At 45.8% G+C, this 15,995-nt stretch overlaps 3 protein-coding genes across 3 annotated transcripts; all 3 read left to right on the forward strand.

Moving 5' to 3' along the window:
* Positions 1-1,906: 1,906 nt before the first annotated feature.
* LCP9604111_4342 (6-phosphogluconolactonase) lies at positions 1,907-2,707 on the forward strand (the record flags this gene model as incomplete). Its single annotated transcript, XM_039072031.1, has 1 exon — positions 1,907-2,707. The coding sequence occupies one exon, from the start codon at positions 1,907-1,909 to the stop codon at positions 2,705-2,707; it is 801 nt and encodes a 266-aa protein (XP_038929904.1).
* A 4,052-nt stretch (positions 2,708-6,759) lies between these two features.
* LCP9604111_4343 (uncharacterized protein) lies at positions 6,760-8,470 on the forward strand (the record flags this gene model as incomplete). The annotated part of the gene is made up of 2 exons (XM_039072032.1): positions 6,760-6,807; positions 6,920-8,470. 2 exons carry the CDS (start codon positions 6,760-6,762, stop codon positions 8,468-8,470), a joined length of 1,599 nt encoding a protein of 532 aa, XP_038929905.1.
* Positions 8,471-9,227: 757 nt separating this feature from the next.
* Positions 9,228-12,638, forward strand: LCP9604111_4344 (WD repeat-containing protein; the record flags this gene model as incomplete). Its single annotated transcript, XM_039072033.1, has 5 exons — positions 9,228-9,385; positions 9,484-12,098; positions 12,148-12,404; positions 12,461-12,577; positions 12,630-12,638. The coding sequence occupies 5 exons, from the start codon at positions 9,228-9,230 to the stop codon at positions 12,636-12,638; spliced, it is 3,156 nt and encodes a 1,051-aa protein (XP_038929906.1).
* Between the last annotated feature and the right edge of the window lie 3,357 nt (positions 12,639-15,995).

Consider the following 15,995-nt stretch of genomic DNA (forward strand, 5'->3'; position numbering starts at 1 on the left):
CGCTCGAAACAGATAATGAGATAGGGACCCAGTGGGCGATCGCTGAAGGGCAAAATAAACCAAGACATGAGACCGGCTCCATGCCGTACAATAACCTGCTGCAATATGCATAAAAAGGGAAAATGTAAACAGCATTGCCGTTTATAAAAGTTGGTGAACCTGCAAGAGAACGCATGCCTGACAAATCAAAGCACAAGAATCCACATGCAAATAGTATGTTGTGGTCAATGCCGACCGAGTGGAATGAACCAAATTCGATGATATCCCAAGCGCACCTCGGTCCAAAGCCCCGTGGTTCTTGCGCCGATAATCCCTGATCCACAGGCTGCCATTTCCGGTGTCCAACCTGTACAATCCTCCATAGGCCTCATAATTCGTAAATCGTGATCAACGAAGATCAGGTAGTGCCAGCACAGCCCGGGCGAGGTCGGAAACGAAGGAAAGCATCGAAGAAACGGGATAGAACGTTATTTCATTCGGAAAGGAAGTCGCATCTGTCCTCGCGACGGGGGAGGGATTTTGGTTTGCAAGTCGGCTTTTGATGTTGATCCAATCATCGCTTGACTCCCCGGATCGTCCGGTTTATTTGGTCCTCGTTTGGGTTTATTGTGGGTGTGTATATCGTGCTCATCTCATCCTCCGAAGCCGACCTTGGCTGCGCAGCGGCTGCAGTAGTAAGAGTTCATGCCGAACTGAACAACGCTGCGGCCTGATTGGCCTAGGCTGAGAGATTGTTGGCAGCGAGAACATCGGACAATGTCGAGAGTCTGGGGAGAAGTGGCCTCCGATGGGCGAGCAACGCCGGCGGTCTGAGGTTGAGGAGTAATTTGCACTGGAGAGCTCATTTTGAGGAGATTTTGAACTCGAGTGAGGATTTGAAAGAGAGAAGGGCGCTGGAAATTGTTTTGCGTTGACGCAGTTAAGAGGTTGAGCCCCGTGATTTCTTGGTTTACTCCGGTTTTCTTTAAGTGATGATGATTTGACTTGGTAAACAGGAAAGGTGTAGAAATATGAAACAGGGAAAGATCACAGGCTTTTAAATTGTTTTCAAGCCACGAAAGACTCCGTATTCCCCCTTCTCTTGCCGATCATACATGTGGGCTGACATATGGGCTGCTTTTAGGCTCTTGTTCCAATAACTCGGCGCTGACGAGGCCATTATTCCGATAACTCTGTTACCTACGCCCATCGGCCATGGCGATAACACACATCTCCGGCATAATACGATCCTTGATCACTGGCCTATTGGAAAACTAAAAAGTTGAAACAACGTCGTGGGAGGCACTATATTTGATACAAAATTGATCATCTCCACTTTCATCCAAAACAGAACTAAATCAGAAGGAATATTTTTAGAGTCATGTACATTTACGTAGGTGGGCGTCTCAATATCTCGACTTGCAATATAAATACAATCTACCGACTTGGACGTATTTCTATTATTTCTTTTAAGTTCTGAAGATCCTGAGGTCATTGTCATTGTCATTGGGGCTAATACCCTTGGAATACTGCAGCTAAGCCAGTTTAGGCCATGAAGCCAGAGAGAAAGTCGAATAAGGTGTGGCAAACCGAAGGGAAACGGATCTCCAAATGAATTCATTGGACGATTCATTGGCCAATTCGTTGGGAACCTTGGAATTGGAACATCCCACTTTGGCCGAAGTCCATGGATTTCCACGAATAGCACCCGTGGCGCATGAGATTCGCGAGCGACGTCATATTACCTGGATTCGGCAACCTCTCCTCTTCTCTCCACCTAACGTGCTACGTTGCAGATTGTCGAGTCTTCAATTCCCCCCCATCTTCGAGCCTAGGCCAACGCCAAAAACCGTTTAGATTCGGCCCTTGCCCCGCAAAAAACCGAAATATTTCCTGCCCCTCATTCTTGTCCCACCCACGTATCACCATGGCCACCGGACACCCCAACCTTCACAGCTTTCCCAACAGCGATGAGCTAGCTGCGCAATTGCGAGGCTATGTCCTCCGCTGCCAGAACTCCGCTTTTTCCCGACATGGCACTTTCCGCCTCGCCGTCTCCGGTGGCTCCCTGCCTGCCATTCTAGCTAAAGCTCTCCTCGCCCCGAGCAATGGCTCCCCGGAAGATACTCCCCAATTCTCCAAATGGCATATCTTCTTCGCCGACGAGCGCGCTGTACCGCTCGATGATGAGGAAAGCAACTATCGCCTGCTGAAAGACGAGCTCGTCTCCAAGATCCCCGCCAAGTTCGGCTCACCTGTCGTCCACGCCATCGACGAAAAGCACATTGGGGATGACGATCCCCAGGAACTCGCAGATCTCTACCAAGAAGACCTGATGCGCGAGTTTGCCTCCAAGGAAACTGTCAAATTGCCCGCCTTCGATCTCATCCTTCTGGGCTGCGGTCCCGATGGCCACACCTGCTCGCTCTTCCCTGGCCACGCCTTGCTCCGCGAGAAGGATGCTTGGGTTGCTGCTGAGACAGACTCCCCCAAGCCCCCGCCTAAGCGCATCACCCTCACTCTGCCTGTTGTTACCCACGCTCTCAATATTGCCTTTGTCGCGACGGGTGCGGGCAAGAAGGGAATCCTGAAGAAGATCTTTGATCTTGAGGAGGGCTCTAGTCTGCCTTCCACTCTGGTCAACCAGGGCGCTGGTGAAAAGGTGACCTGGTTCACGGATCACCCGGCAGTGGATGGTGTTTCATTCCCTCGTCGTGGGAGTCTTTAAGGTGTGAGATGTCCTAGATGGATTTGAGAGGTATGGATATGGTGGCTTCTTTCCTATTTCGTAACTCTGGATATGCCTTGCATGGCATTGAATCCGCTGGCTGTGATGAAAAGTGATTGCTAGGATTAATAGACCAAACTCATATCTTAATCTGTCATTTTTGTCCATACATTATACCGTACAGTAGCGATTTCTTCAAGAAGTATTTCCAACATCGGAAGGTCCTATTGTTTGTCTGCTTATCCTTTCAGGTCTTTCTAGCTGGAATACTGCAAACAAACGGCCTCAATAAGTCCGGAGACAACAAATATAACCAACTGACAGTTTTGTAAGACATTGTTGGCATTTTAGGGCGAGGGAGATATTAGAACCGGTAGCGGAGTTCAACCCACTTTCAAGGAGCAGATAGCTAAGTCCATGATCTTTCTCCCCTTTTGGTTCGATGACCAGGTGTAACAGAGATATTATCTCGTAACAAGACAGAAGGTTACATTTATTTTTGAATTGCTCACAATTCGCAATGAGAGATATATCACGCCGGTGCTATTCCTAAACCTGACACTGCTATTTAGAAGGCAACTATACAGGAAACTAGACATATGATCATCTTACCAAATACTCGTACGCTATTCAGCCAAAGAGTGGTGTCGAGAATTCTTGATTAGAAGATCCTTTATTGATTGATGTAAGATATTTGCAGATCAATCAAATGTGGTCATATGGAGCTGAACCCCTTGCATTATGCTGATTCTCCAACCGCAAGCATACCCGAAAATTCGTTGAGATTTGCCAAATTCAGGCTCTGTACAGCGTATCACCTCAAATGAAACGGGTTGCCTAAGAAGGCCTATCTAGAAAGGGGCCAAAAATGTTCTTGTTGTCCATGCTATTTGCTAGCATATTGCCTTACCTTTGAATAAGCCCCTAAAGCAGATACGAGACAATTCATTGAGAGATACATACCCAATCTAGTAACGTATCTTAATGTCTTATTCTGCCATAGATACGGAGGACAATGTACTTTGACAGTGAGTGCCCAAGTCACGCAGCCCGTGCCGATCTCCCGTTTCTAGCCGGCCCCCCACAAATGCATGTAACCCCGGATTTCCTTACGGGATATAGAGTACAGCTTAGTCTATGGCCTCTTTAACGGTTTGGGCAGTTACTAGCCTAAACTAGTTGGTATGATAAATGCGTTTTGGATATGGAGCATCTAGACCATAGGTGTGACGCCTATCACTTGACCGCTAGGTACAACAAACAGCTAAATGCCGGTCAAGTAACCCACAAACATGAAACGACCCAACTAATAATAGTCCCCTACTCTCATATATGCCCACAGAGAAAGCTCAATTGGTCAATACGTAATCGGCCGAGACTCGTGGACCCCTGGGGCTGTCTTGGCTGTCGATGCTGCATTGCCCTCTTTTCTCTGTGACATTGTGCTGGCCGGCCCTAGCTGTTTTTGCATTTCTCCAAACAACCCTGGTCACTCTGTTACAATTAAGAGGTATTAGCGAGAAATCAAAGTTATACGAGGGAGAAGAACTCACTCCACCATCAATCTTGCAAAGTGTGAAGCAGTTGTTGGACCGGGAAGAAAGTGCCACTCCTTTGCCGGCTTCGATAGGTGAGGCAAGGGCTAGACCAAGGACAGTCGCAAAGGCCCAAATAAAGAAACGCATATTGAAGGTGTTGGCGGGATAGGTTGTTGGATTTGTGGTGGGAACTTTTGAGGATTTGATAAAGTGATGATTGTTTCTCAAGGTACACTGGAGCCTCCCTTTTATATTATCCTTTCTATTGTATACTACGTGATATTAGATACTCAATTCATCCCCCTTGACTGCTGTGGGGTTCCGCTCCCACGACTCGTGCGGGCTTATGTGCATGATCTCCAACATGCAGGGAGGATCCTCGAATGCTCACTCATATTCCAAAAATGCCAAGATCGATCTACATGGAGATTATGCTGTTTGAGTAAAGACCTACAACTTCCTTTTCAGCTCGATGGCTATACGGTGTCGGCTGATCCAATTCCTGCAATGTAACCTCAAATTGCGAACCAGCAAGGCATGGTTCTGGTACATTAGGCGTCCAACTATAAAGATCTGCAGCCTATTGCAACTATTAGGAAAATAGTCAAGATAACATCGGTCCCATATAAAGCCCGATGCCCACGCGAGTTATGAAACTAATTCGTCAGAAGTGCACCCATATTCACTACAAACCTCACAAAGAACCTCAAAAAAATCTTTACAAATCAATCCCTCAAACATGAAGCTGTTTATTGTACTTTTTGCACTTGCTGCCTACGCAATGGCCGAGGCCGGTCCGAACCTGGAGGCGAGAGCTGGGTGCTCCCAGAAGGGACAATATTGCAACGACGGTACATTCCTGTGCTGCCCGGGACAAGGGAGCTGTAGTGGAGGTGTAGTAAGTTTGCAGCAGCTCTCTCTCTAGAGACAGATATGGTCAAACATGATATCAGATGGCTAAAATGAGTCATAGTGCAAATGAGCAACGATATACCTACCAAGGGAGCGCAGAGGTAGCTTTATGGTTACGGGATCCATATATCGAGATTGTTAGGACTGTCTCTTTGGTCAAAGTTCGGGGTACTCCAGGCAGTGTGTTCCTATGTTGCCGATTCTAAACGGCCGTGGATATAGCTTTCCATCCGCAATAAAAACCAACAATCCAATGAGGATTTATTGCACCTTGCTCCAAGTCCCTGCTTCATAAAGTCAGCCCGAGTTCGCAACTTAATTAGTAAGATGGCTCATACCCCTCTAGCTCGATATTAGTGGAGCGTAGATCCCCGTGGACAATAAATAGTCAGCCGGCCTCTGTCCTTGACATTATAGCCTTCGATTGCAAATGTTTTCCCAGCCGTTAATACGTACAACCCATTGTTTAGCACTCATGATAATATCTCACACATGCTCACGCATAGCAACCCATTCGCTAACATCATGAGCAGCTATGCCCTTAACCTGCCTTATATTAGCTATAACATCTGTTCGCTCGAGGGCCATCATGTCAGATGTTGCTTCACAGACTTCATTTGACACTATATCTTGCATTAAGGTGAAGAACACTATCATTGCCGGAACCCAGGATGGTACCATTTGTGTGTGAGATCTCACCAAGAACAACAACAACCATGCCTCATTGATCCTTAACGGACACACAGGTGCGGTGTTGTGCCTCAAGTTGCACGGCAACTACCTTGTCTCTGGTGGTCATGATGGGGTGGCTCGTGTCTGGAACATCGAAACCGGCCAATGCAAGGATGTACTCCGAAGCCACGAGAGAATGCGCATGCAATTGTCACTGCTAGCACATATAGGACCCACAGCGCAAAATCAGAGATCAGGGGGTGGCTGCGAAACATTGAAGAATTTGCAGGTATTTTAGGAACTACGATAGTCAATGCAAGTTCAAGTACATTGACTCCGAATTGCTGGACCACCTCCATATGGTGCGAGATGACTTGGTGGATATGTTGCCAAGTGGAATGGGTTGTGCTCGACGGCAAAGACGGCAATGGCGTCATTGCTCTGGCTACCATGCCTACCTGACCATCTCGCACATGCAATCTCGCATTCGACAGTAATTGATATTTCTCCCATCTCACATAACTGCCGTTAGGTGCCCTCTATCTCAATATATAACGATGTGATTAGGAAGTGACGGGAAAGTGACTGCTAGCTGAACGTCGACAAAGGTAGCCTAAAAGAGGTATACTCGTCGGGCATAGAGATGTGGGTTTTATTCTTTTCAACATATCCAAACAAAATCCGAGATCATTGTATTTTCTTTTTTTTTTCAAACACTTTCCCATGTGTTGTGACTGCCGGAGGATATGTTATAATCTCATCTGGTGACAAGCTGATATGCACTGGTGGAGTGTAGGTTAAGAATAAAAGAGTGGGTTACCATAGGGAAGATCGCACACATCACCTCCCCAACTCTCCGTTCACAACAAAACACTCATTTCATGAACCCAATGCATTATGCCGATTCTCATTTAATGACCTAATACGACCATGCCTATCCCAACACGTTCATTTTCGCTGCGTGATCCCCGTAAACAAGTCAGTCCCCCGGTTGTTTATCCCTTGAAGCTCCCCACAACTGTCGCATCCCTCACTGTGCCACTATTGCCATACCAACAACTACAGAAAGAAACCATGCTAATTACTAAAGACTTCAAGTATAGCACGACCTGCCACAAAAACCCCCACTCCACTACCCGGCACCGCTAGCCCGAGCAAGGACTCTGCTCAAGAGACGAATAGCAAGAACCGCTCGCCATCAAATCCCTCGCCGGTCGAGGGTGTTGCTTTGAAAGACAATGGACCCACTGCTCGAGGAAAAACCCTACTTCCTCAGCGCAGTAATCTTGCCCTAGACAATGGTCGTGGCACGGGACATGGGCGCATTCAGCCACCTAGCATCAAGCCGAAACCACGCGGGCACCCGTCACCAATTAGACAGCCAGAGATATCGCCAGCTAGGAAACAAACACAGGCAGATTCCACAGCAATAAAGATTGGGGTAGCTCCCAGCCGTCGTCAAAGCATCATGCGACCTGGTGCCTTGAAGGTGCCTTTAGCGAAGATCACGGTCGCTTCGTCAAAGAGCTCGGCACAATCATTCGCGCCACCCTCACCCCGCAAAGCTCCAGGAAGGCCATTACCAGTTCAGCCTCATACGATCAGAAGCCCCTCTTCACCCAAGAAAACAGAGATGCTACCTCCACCACGTCCCACACGGTCCCTCTCTTTACGGCAACCTGTCAGCGCTAGCAAGGGACCACCCACAGCTGCCAAAACACATGTCCGGCACAAGAGTCAGCTGGCACAGAATACAAAACAAGCCGAAACAACCCCGGTAATCGGCCAACGTGCACGAGCACACTCAACATACCAACGGCCGTCGTCCCCAAAAAAATCGTCCAAACCTCCAACGCCTACCCCTGGAGCCGAACCTCAGTCTGGAAATGTACTTATCCCTTCGTCGTGGCCGGATATCGCAGCACTACAAACAGAACTTCTTCAGCTCAGTCTTTTCCATTCCAACTCACTACAAAGCCAAGCTGAATGGAAGTCTGATTCCGAGTCACGTCTGCGCAAAAAGTATGACAGTGTCGCTAGCCAATATCGATTGGTACTAGCAAATGAAACGCAACAGCAGTGTCACCTGAATGCACAGGCCCTACGGCTTTGGCTTTCCAATTGTCGCGAACATCGCGGTCCGCATGATTTCTCCGAGCAAATCCAAATTCTATCACGGGTTCTACAGGATGTCTCGGACATGATTGCTGGCAGTCGAGGTGCACAGTACTCTCGGGCTGTAAAAACCTTCGAAGACTGGCTCAACCAAGCGGAGCTTATTCGTCATAAACGTGGGTCGGGGTGCCTTGATGTCGGCGCCTTTATTGATCCCCTGGGGCGGAGCTGGAAAGAATCATTGCATGCTTTAAATGTGAAGTTGGAACTCTGCGTACGCCAATTACAAGTACTTGATATCCCGGGCTTGGGGGAATTGGAGCGTCTAGAACAGTCTGCTCTTGCCAGAGTGGCCAGGAATCTGGTTGAATTGATACAGCTGATGATGCAGGAGATTCGTGCCATGCAAACATTGGAGACAGAAGTGGTGCGTTCAGAAAGAGATTATGTCGGCCTTCTTGCGACGCAGCTGGTATGCTCTATGAAGGGAACGAGGGCTCCCCAAGTCGGCGCATGGAGGAGCTAGTCTGTGGTTTATGCATCTTTGCATAAACATGTAGTTTTTTACCACCTGTACAAACGTGCGCATATTACGTCGAAATGAAAAGGAATGACATTACACGAAGAGTGACAGTATTTCGCCCAAAGTACCTTGCGCCCAATCATATGTAGCTTGCACACGGTATCTAGGTAACTAGTACATAATGGAGATGGGACCCTGCAACGGGGACAGCACTGGGACCGACAGCCCTACCTGCGAAACAGGCGTGAGAGAGAAGTCGTCAATAGTGGTATTAGTGTACTAGGGAGGAGAACACCATGGGGTGACTACTAAGAAGAGAAGGTGGTTGATGTCTGCGTTGCTATCTCTGCCTCGGGGGGCTTTTTTAGTTATCACGTGGCAGCTTAGTCATCCTATACTGGAGCCCAACAAGGTAAACCGATGAGTCAGCCACCGTCATCTCCACCAGGGCTCTAGATCTTAGAGTTATCGCTCGTATTCCCCTCATACTTTGATTTCTATCTTTCTCACTCCATCGTCACTTGTCTCTTTCTACACCGTACAGATATCTACTGGAATGATATGCTTCATGCAGGGTGATGTAACCTTGGGAAAGTTATCTCTCAGCTCTCTTCTTGACGTCATCCACGGCAGCTTCCGTTTTGACAGATAAAAGTCACCCGCAAAGAGACGGTATCCACTTGCTTAGTACCTTTCGAGATGATCGCCGATCGTACCTAGTGAAGAACTTCAACTTTCTCCCCCATCTAATCCAGTGATCATGAAAGACTCGCTTTACGATCGCCTTTGGCGCCGGGAATGCGGGGAACAGCTGCGGTATTCTGGGCTTCGGGGAATTTACGGATCTAAGGAATGGATCAATGATCTCGACATTGTGAACGAACTCGGTGGGCATACTGGTTGTGTCAATGCCCTCAGGTATGTTTATAGCTTCTGCCTAGGCCTAGGTACTCGGTTTCATCGACTGGCCAACACCTCCACCATTTCTGATGCTTGCCATGCTAACAGTCTCGCAGTTGGTCAAAGTCAGGGCGTCTTTTGGCGTCGGGCTCTGATGATAGACACCTCAATATCTACTCCTACCAACCCGACTCCTCCGATGCCCCATTCGCGCTCAACACCACCGTTGCCACCGGTCATAAAGCAAATATCTTCTCCGTCAAGTTTATGCCACACTCAAATGATGGGACTCTGGTTACATGTGCCGGCGACTCGCAGGTTCGCGTCTTCGATATCGAATATTCAAGTGGGAGTAGAAATGATGCTACCACCTCCGCATTTGCAGCCTCCACTCAGAGCCGAAGCTTCGATGAGTTCTTCAGTGGCACGCGGTACCTGAGTGACGGCAATACCAACGCCAGATTGTATCGAAGCCACGCCGATAGCGTAAAGCGCATCGTTACCGAATCCTCCCCATTCCTCTTCCTCACTTGCTCTGAGGATGGTGACGTCCGCCAGTGGGATCTGAGGCTACCATCTAGTGCATACCCTCCGCCACGCGGTGGCCAAGGCTTCATGGCATACCGACAAGGGTTAGAACATGATGGCTCGAATGTTCCACCGCCTCTCATATCTTACAGACCATACGGTTTGGACCTCAATACCATCTCCTGCTCGCCAAGTCAGCCGCATTATATTGCCTTGGGTGGTGCGCACCTCTACTGCTTTTTGCATGACAGACGAATGCTTGGCCAGAAGACCTCTGCTAGTGCTGCCAGCCTCAATAATGACGAAGAGATGAGCAAGGCGACGCGATGCGTGCGAAGATTCGCACCGGGTGGCAAGCACAATTTGAAATTCGATGATGGACATATCACTGCTTGTAAAATCAGTGATGCGAACCCCAATGAGATGGTTGTTAGCTGGTCTGGGGATCACATTTACAGTTTTGATTTAATCCGCAGCCCAGATGCCCGAGAGGTACAGGCGGGCGATAAATCGACTCTCAAGGGCAAGGATCGACAGGCTCGCCGCAGTTCACGGAGCCGGAAGCGCAAGAAGCCCACAACACCTTCATCGCAAGAAAGTGATGGCCGACATCAGTCCCACCGTCGGTCAGCAGAGCCAGATAATTTTAGGATCCAATATGAGAATGGCGAATCAGAGGATGTCCCATTTCCCACATTATCAGATAGTGTCATAGACACCGACCCCGAGAATTTGCTCGAGCAGGCTCGGTATTCTGTGCTGAATGATGCCCAGCGATTGAGCATGCAGATTGCAAAGGGGTTAGTAGAACTTCGAAAGGCTCTGTTCTCAGAACCGACAGTCCGGGACGCCGCAGGGTCCGACGAGGTGGGACCCGAATCGTACTCGAGATATTTTTCATCCGCACTGGAAATTGCGTCTACGTTTCTTCCACAAATGGGCAATGTCATGCGCGACTGGCGCTATCCCGTGAACCCATCACAGGAGACAGTTAATTTCCAGCAATCGCTTCGTCGCAATCGCCAATCGTCATGGAGATTTGTCCAGGCTGCTGGCACACTTGCTCATGCATTGGCAGATCAAACGCAAGTTCTGGAAGAATCAAGTTTCCAAATGATCAGGCCTGCACCAGGCGAAGATGGCCCTATTGAGCTGGCAGCTCAGTTTGGCTATGAATTCCTCCGGGCAATTCTTCTTTGGCTGCAGGGTGGCAGGCGGCGTCTTCTAGAGGGCTTTCAACACCACAATGCCCCTCGACGATTACATTGCCGATTTCCTATCCCAGATGAGTCAGGAGAGGATGCCATCGAAACCATTCTAGTACCCTACATTATGGAATTGGCCCGTGACACTCCGATTGTGAATGTTGACGCCTCCAGATTCGAGCATGACAGTACGCGCATTCTGTTCCAAACCCAACGGGCTGCCGTGACTGCATTTGGGAATGCTATTAGATTGCCCTTGGAAGATCTTGGGGGCTCGGCTGCTCGGTTCGACAGAAGCCGTGCTTCTAATCCTGCCTCACAAATCCGCTCTCTCGACCGGGCCTCTGCGAAGAGGTTCTGGATTTTACGAGTGGGCCGAGGAATCTTGATGGGGGCAGGCAGTGAAGTAAATTACAGATTTGTCAACAATGCTTTCGGCGGACTTCACACCACAACGAACGAGTCTAATGATTTGAATGAAGAAAGGGACCCAGTTTATACCGATCGCAATGTGGAGGAAGAACGAATCCAACACATTGAACTCATCGGGGCTAGGCAAAATAACCCTCGGCCTGAAATCTCTCGAGGCGGTGCAACTTCTTCGGACAATAGCGACGTCAATACAGACGAGAATGATAGCGATGACAGCCATGCAGAAGATTCAACCGACGATGAAGACCATGATGGCTGGCCCATGCATTTATCTTCAGATGAAGATAGTGAGGGATTTGATTCCGATGACAATATGCCCCAGAGATATGCCATTAGAAAGGCACGACATGAGAATGTCGAGCGCCATGCTCCATGTGTGCCTCACATGAGAAGCTATCGCGGTCACTGTAACGTCAAGACCGTCAAGGATGTCAATTATTTCGGACTAGATGATGAGTACGTGGTCAGCGGCTGTGATTCTGGCCATATATTTATCTGGGACCGCAAGACGTCGAATCTAGTCAACATCCTAGAAGGCGATAGTGAGGTTGTCAATGTTGTTCAAGGTAATTTCCTTCACTGGTTAAAAAGACAAAGATTAACATTGTGATTTAGGCCATCCCTATGAACCAATGATCGCCGCTTCAGGAATCGATAGCACTATCAAAATCTTTTCACCAGACCGGAACGCTCAAGATGATGCCCGTAATGGTGTGAACATCCTCGACCCTGACAATCCATCAAACGCGTTTGGACAAAACAACTCTAGTATCGGCGGTCTCGTGAGCCGGAAGCGAGTTCATGAAAGCTACCGTATCATGAGCCAAAACGATGTTGAACGTCGTGGTGGTATGAGTGAGGCACACATCACTGTAAATTACTTGCCCTCGATCTCTATATAGATCTTTTTGCTGACTATTACCTGAAGCGGAGCATGCTCGAGCGCCTGGCTGTTAACCTGAGGGGCCGACATGGCGGCCTTGGAATTGATGATATTGCTGCTTCCGGTGACCATCGGACCGTTGTCATCGACGATAATTGCTCGGTATGTCAGGATTTCTTCCCTATACGTGGGAATGATACTAATCATTCGATAGGTGATGTGATAGATGAACAGGCAGAGCTCTGGATATCTGCATTTGCACAGTGTCAAAAAGATCATCAGTCTCATAACCTCATACATTTATTGTCATAGCATCGCATTACAGTCTCTAATGCAAGAAGGCACTCTTTTACTTCTTTCATTCCTTTCTTCAAGGCTGCACCTGCCCTTTCTATATTTAGGTACCTTCCTTCCTTATAAAGCCAAGCAAGGCCTAGAATACCTACTATCACCCCAACAACTACGAGAGCCCTATATTCAAGCAACACTACACACATCTCCTTGTCGGTCCCACTGAAACCGAATCTTACCTCATGGTATGAAATCCTCTATCCGCAATCCACGAGAATGGAATGTCGCCAAGAAGAACCTCTCGTGACTATAAAAGGCGGTTTAATTGAAAGTCGCTATTTCAGGAACAGCAGCGAAATTGCATCGAGATATAGATCTATAGGGAATGCGAAAACTCCCATGGCAGACCAACCATCACTGTGGATAAATGTGAGTGTGATGAAACAAATGTGTCTTCGACGCGCCAACGTACGTCTTGCGTCATTAACAGCGCTCTCTCAGCACAACCTCAGATGTGTCGAATCATATACAACTAATCTCCGATAGTCAGAAGTCGCTATGCTGGATATCGGCCTGCTACTATATTTGCTGCCGGGAAGATCTAAAGAATGTCACGATTGGCACTTGCGGGACTCGTACTTTTCCGTCTGGGATTGTACCGTTGGTCGTTCCTTCCCATTCGAAGGAACTCGTTTGCGCAGACAGTCGTACCTTCCTTCTGAGGGAAGCGAGGATAGGGCTTTGCCCCCGAAGGGTTATAAAGACCCATTTGTTGTTTTACATTTGTTTTCTTTTCTTTTTCTTCTTCGTACTTGATATTCGTTTAGCAATGCACTTCTTCTGTTAGAAAGAAGAGGAAAAGAAGTAGGGCGCCTTGAGCTAGCTCTTCTTACAACATGTTATACCCGCTGATCTTACGGCATATGGTAGCGATATGTGTACCCCTGTATGTATAATTGCAGACACTGGCGGTATTGTCAGTCAAATCCATACTCGGAAATGACCGAAGTCTTTTTTTTGGTTTCGTCGATTATTTTCTATCGAGCTTATTATGAAGTGTACTCGTGTTAATATCAATGTGAGTTTAAATGATGATCCCAAGTCACAAATGGATCAAGTATCAGTTCAATTAGAAATTTATGCCCAGGAAATGAGGTTTCCTTCTGATAATTGGCATGCATGTCTTCGTTCTTCGTCTCGTCAACCTAGAATATTAGATGGTACAGTAGAGACTGGTGCGGATATATTGACTAGTGGTGATATTGCTGGCAACAATATATTGGGCGGGTGTGTAATATAATCAGCAAACTAGATATTCCTATAGATGCAGATATGGATTTCTGATGGGACTACAGTGTAGTGATGCAATTGAAGAGGGAGAGAGTTGTCAATTCCTAAAGGGCAGAATGCCCAACTATCTAGTTATGGGGGTTGGTGCCTGCCGTACCGGGCTGATGGTCAGGTGACCACCATGTCTAACATACCCCCCTAGGCATAATCCCGAGGAATGCACTCGTCTGTTTATTCGTTGTTTTTTTTTTTTTTTTTTTTTCGATGTTAAGTTATTTCGTCCAACTTTTACCTCGTCAGGTTTCCTTATTAGGTATCTTGGCCATCATCTTCTTCCTCATTAGTTCAAAAAGCTCCTGCGCCAGTGGCTTTGTCAGGGTATCTGCGATATTTTGCGTACTTACAATAAGTTTGAGTTTAATAATCCCTTCTCTGACTATATGCCTGATAAAGTGGTATCTGGCATCTACCTACTTCGTTCCTTTTAAGTAGTTATCCTTTTTTATAATAGATACTGCGTTATCGCTATCTAAGTAGATAGTAATTAGTAGTTTCTATCGTTTTCCTATCTAATCTATAATCTTTAGGAGCTATATATACTTATAAATTACAGTATTAAAGGTAATATACTCCGCTACTATACTACTTCTAGTAATAATTTCTTCTTTCTTAGAGGACCAGCTAATAGGTCCCCTAGTATAGTAAAAGATAAATACCTCAGTGCTTTTACTATCCTTACAATTGTAATATAATATATTAATATATCCGATTAGACTAATCGATAGGTCTTTCCTAAGAAGGATACCTAGGTCTATTGTCCCCTTAATATATCTATTTAGCTGTTTAAGTATATTAACGTCCTCTTCTCTTAGGGCAGAGGCTCTTCTCTAGAGTTTATTAACTATAAGGGCGATATTAGGTCTTAATTTATTAGTTAGCTACCCTAGCTTACCGATATCTTCGATAAATCTTTTCACTTCCTCTTTTATAACCTAGGGTTAATCTTCTTCGAGATTATTCTCTATCTTCCTTATATCTTTATCTTCTTTTAAGTTTATAATATCTAGAGACTTATATATTATTTTTATTAGGAGATAGACTTTGTAAAGGTATACGTTATACAGGTATACGGCCTGTCAACCGGGTAAGATATAAAGGGCTTTTTGGAGGGAATACAATGTATTAATGATATGCCAAGACTAATTCTTACTAGTCTCAGAGGGGCCCCTAGGGGGTCCTAAACTATAAGGAAATCTATCTGCCTATATTCATATAATAAACCCCTCACAGATTAATATCGAAATAGATATATGATAATATAGATATTCCTTCCTAAGCCTATATAGGTTTATATATATTTCCCTCTTATATAGACCTTTATCTATTATAATTATCTCCCTTTCCTTACGCGGATATCCTTATCTATATATAAATAGAAATATTAAAGGATAAAAGGATAAAGAATTAGGGAGATATCAGAGAGTTTCTATAATAAAGAAAGTAAAGTAGTAGATATTATTAAAGAAGATAAGGTAGTATATAATAATTTAAAGAGAAGGTAACCGATAAGGTATATACTCTATATTTTATATTTCTTTTAAAAGAGTGGCTATATAATTATTATATTTCTTTAAAATTAATAATATATAGGTATATATTATCTTTTTAGTAGAAAGGTATTATATAGACTTCTAGAATTCGCTTTTAATCCTATACTAATTCTCTACTAGAATATATATATTTTATAAAGACTATATTCTATAAAATATTAATATTTTTCTATAATATAGAGAATATCTAGGAATAGCTTTTTATATAGGATTTCTAATAGTAAGGGATTTAAAGAGGTATAAATTTAGTCTCTATAGCTATATTCTTTATAGGTATTTATATAAAGAAATATACTTATAATAACTATTATTCGAGATATAATTATATTCCTTTAATAGATTTATAGTAGGTAATTATAATTATAGTATAATTACTACCCTTTCCCTTC

Source organism: Penicillium roqueforti, assembly GCF_015533775.1.
Source record: "Penicillium roqueforti strain LCP96 04111 chromosome Unknown scaffold_08, whole genome shotgun sequence".
Classification (NCBI taxonomy): domain Eukaryota; kingdom Fungi; phylum Ascomycota; class Eurotiomycetes; order Eurotiales; family Aspergillaceae; genus Penicillium; species Penicillium roqueforti.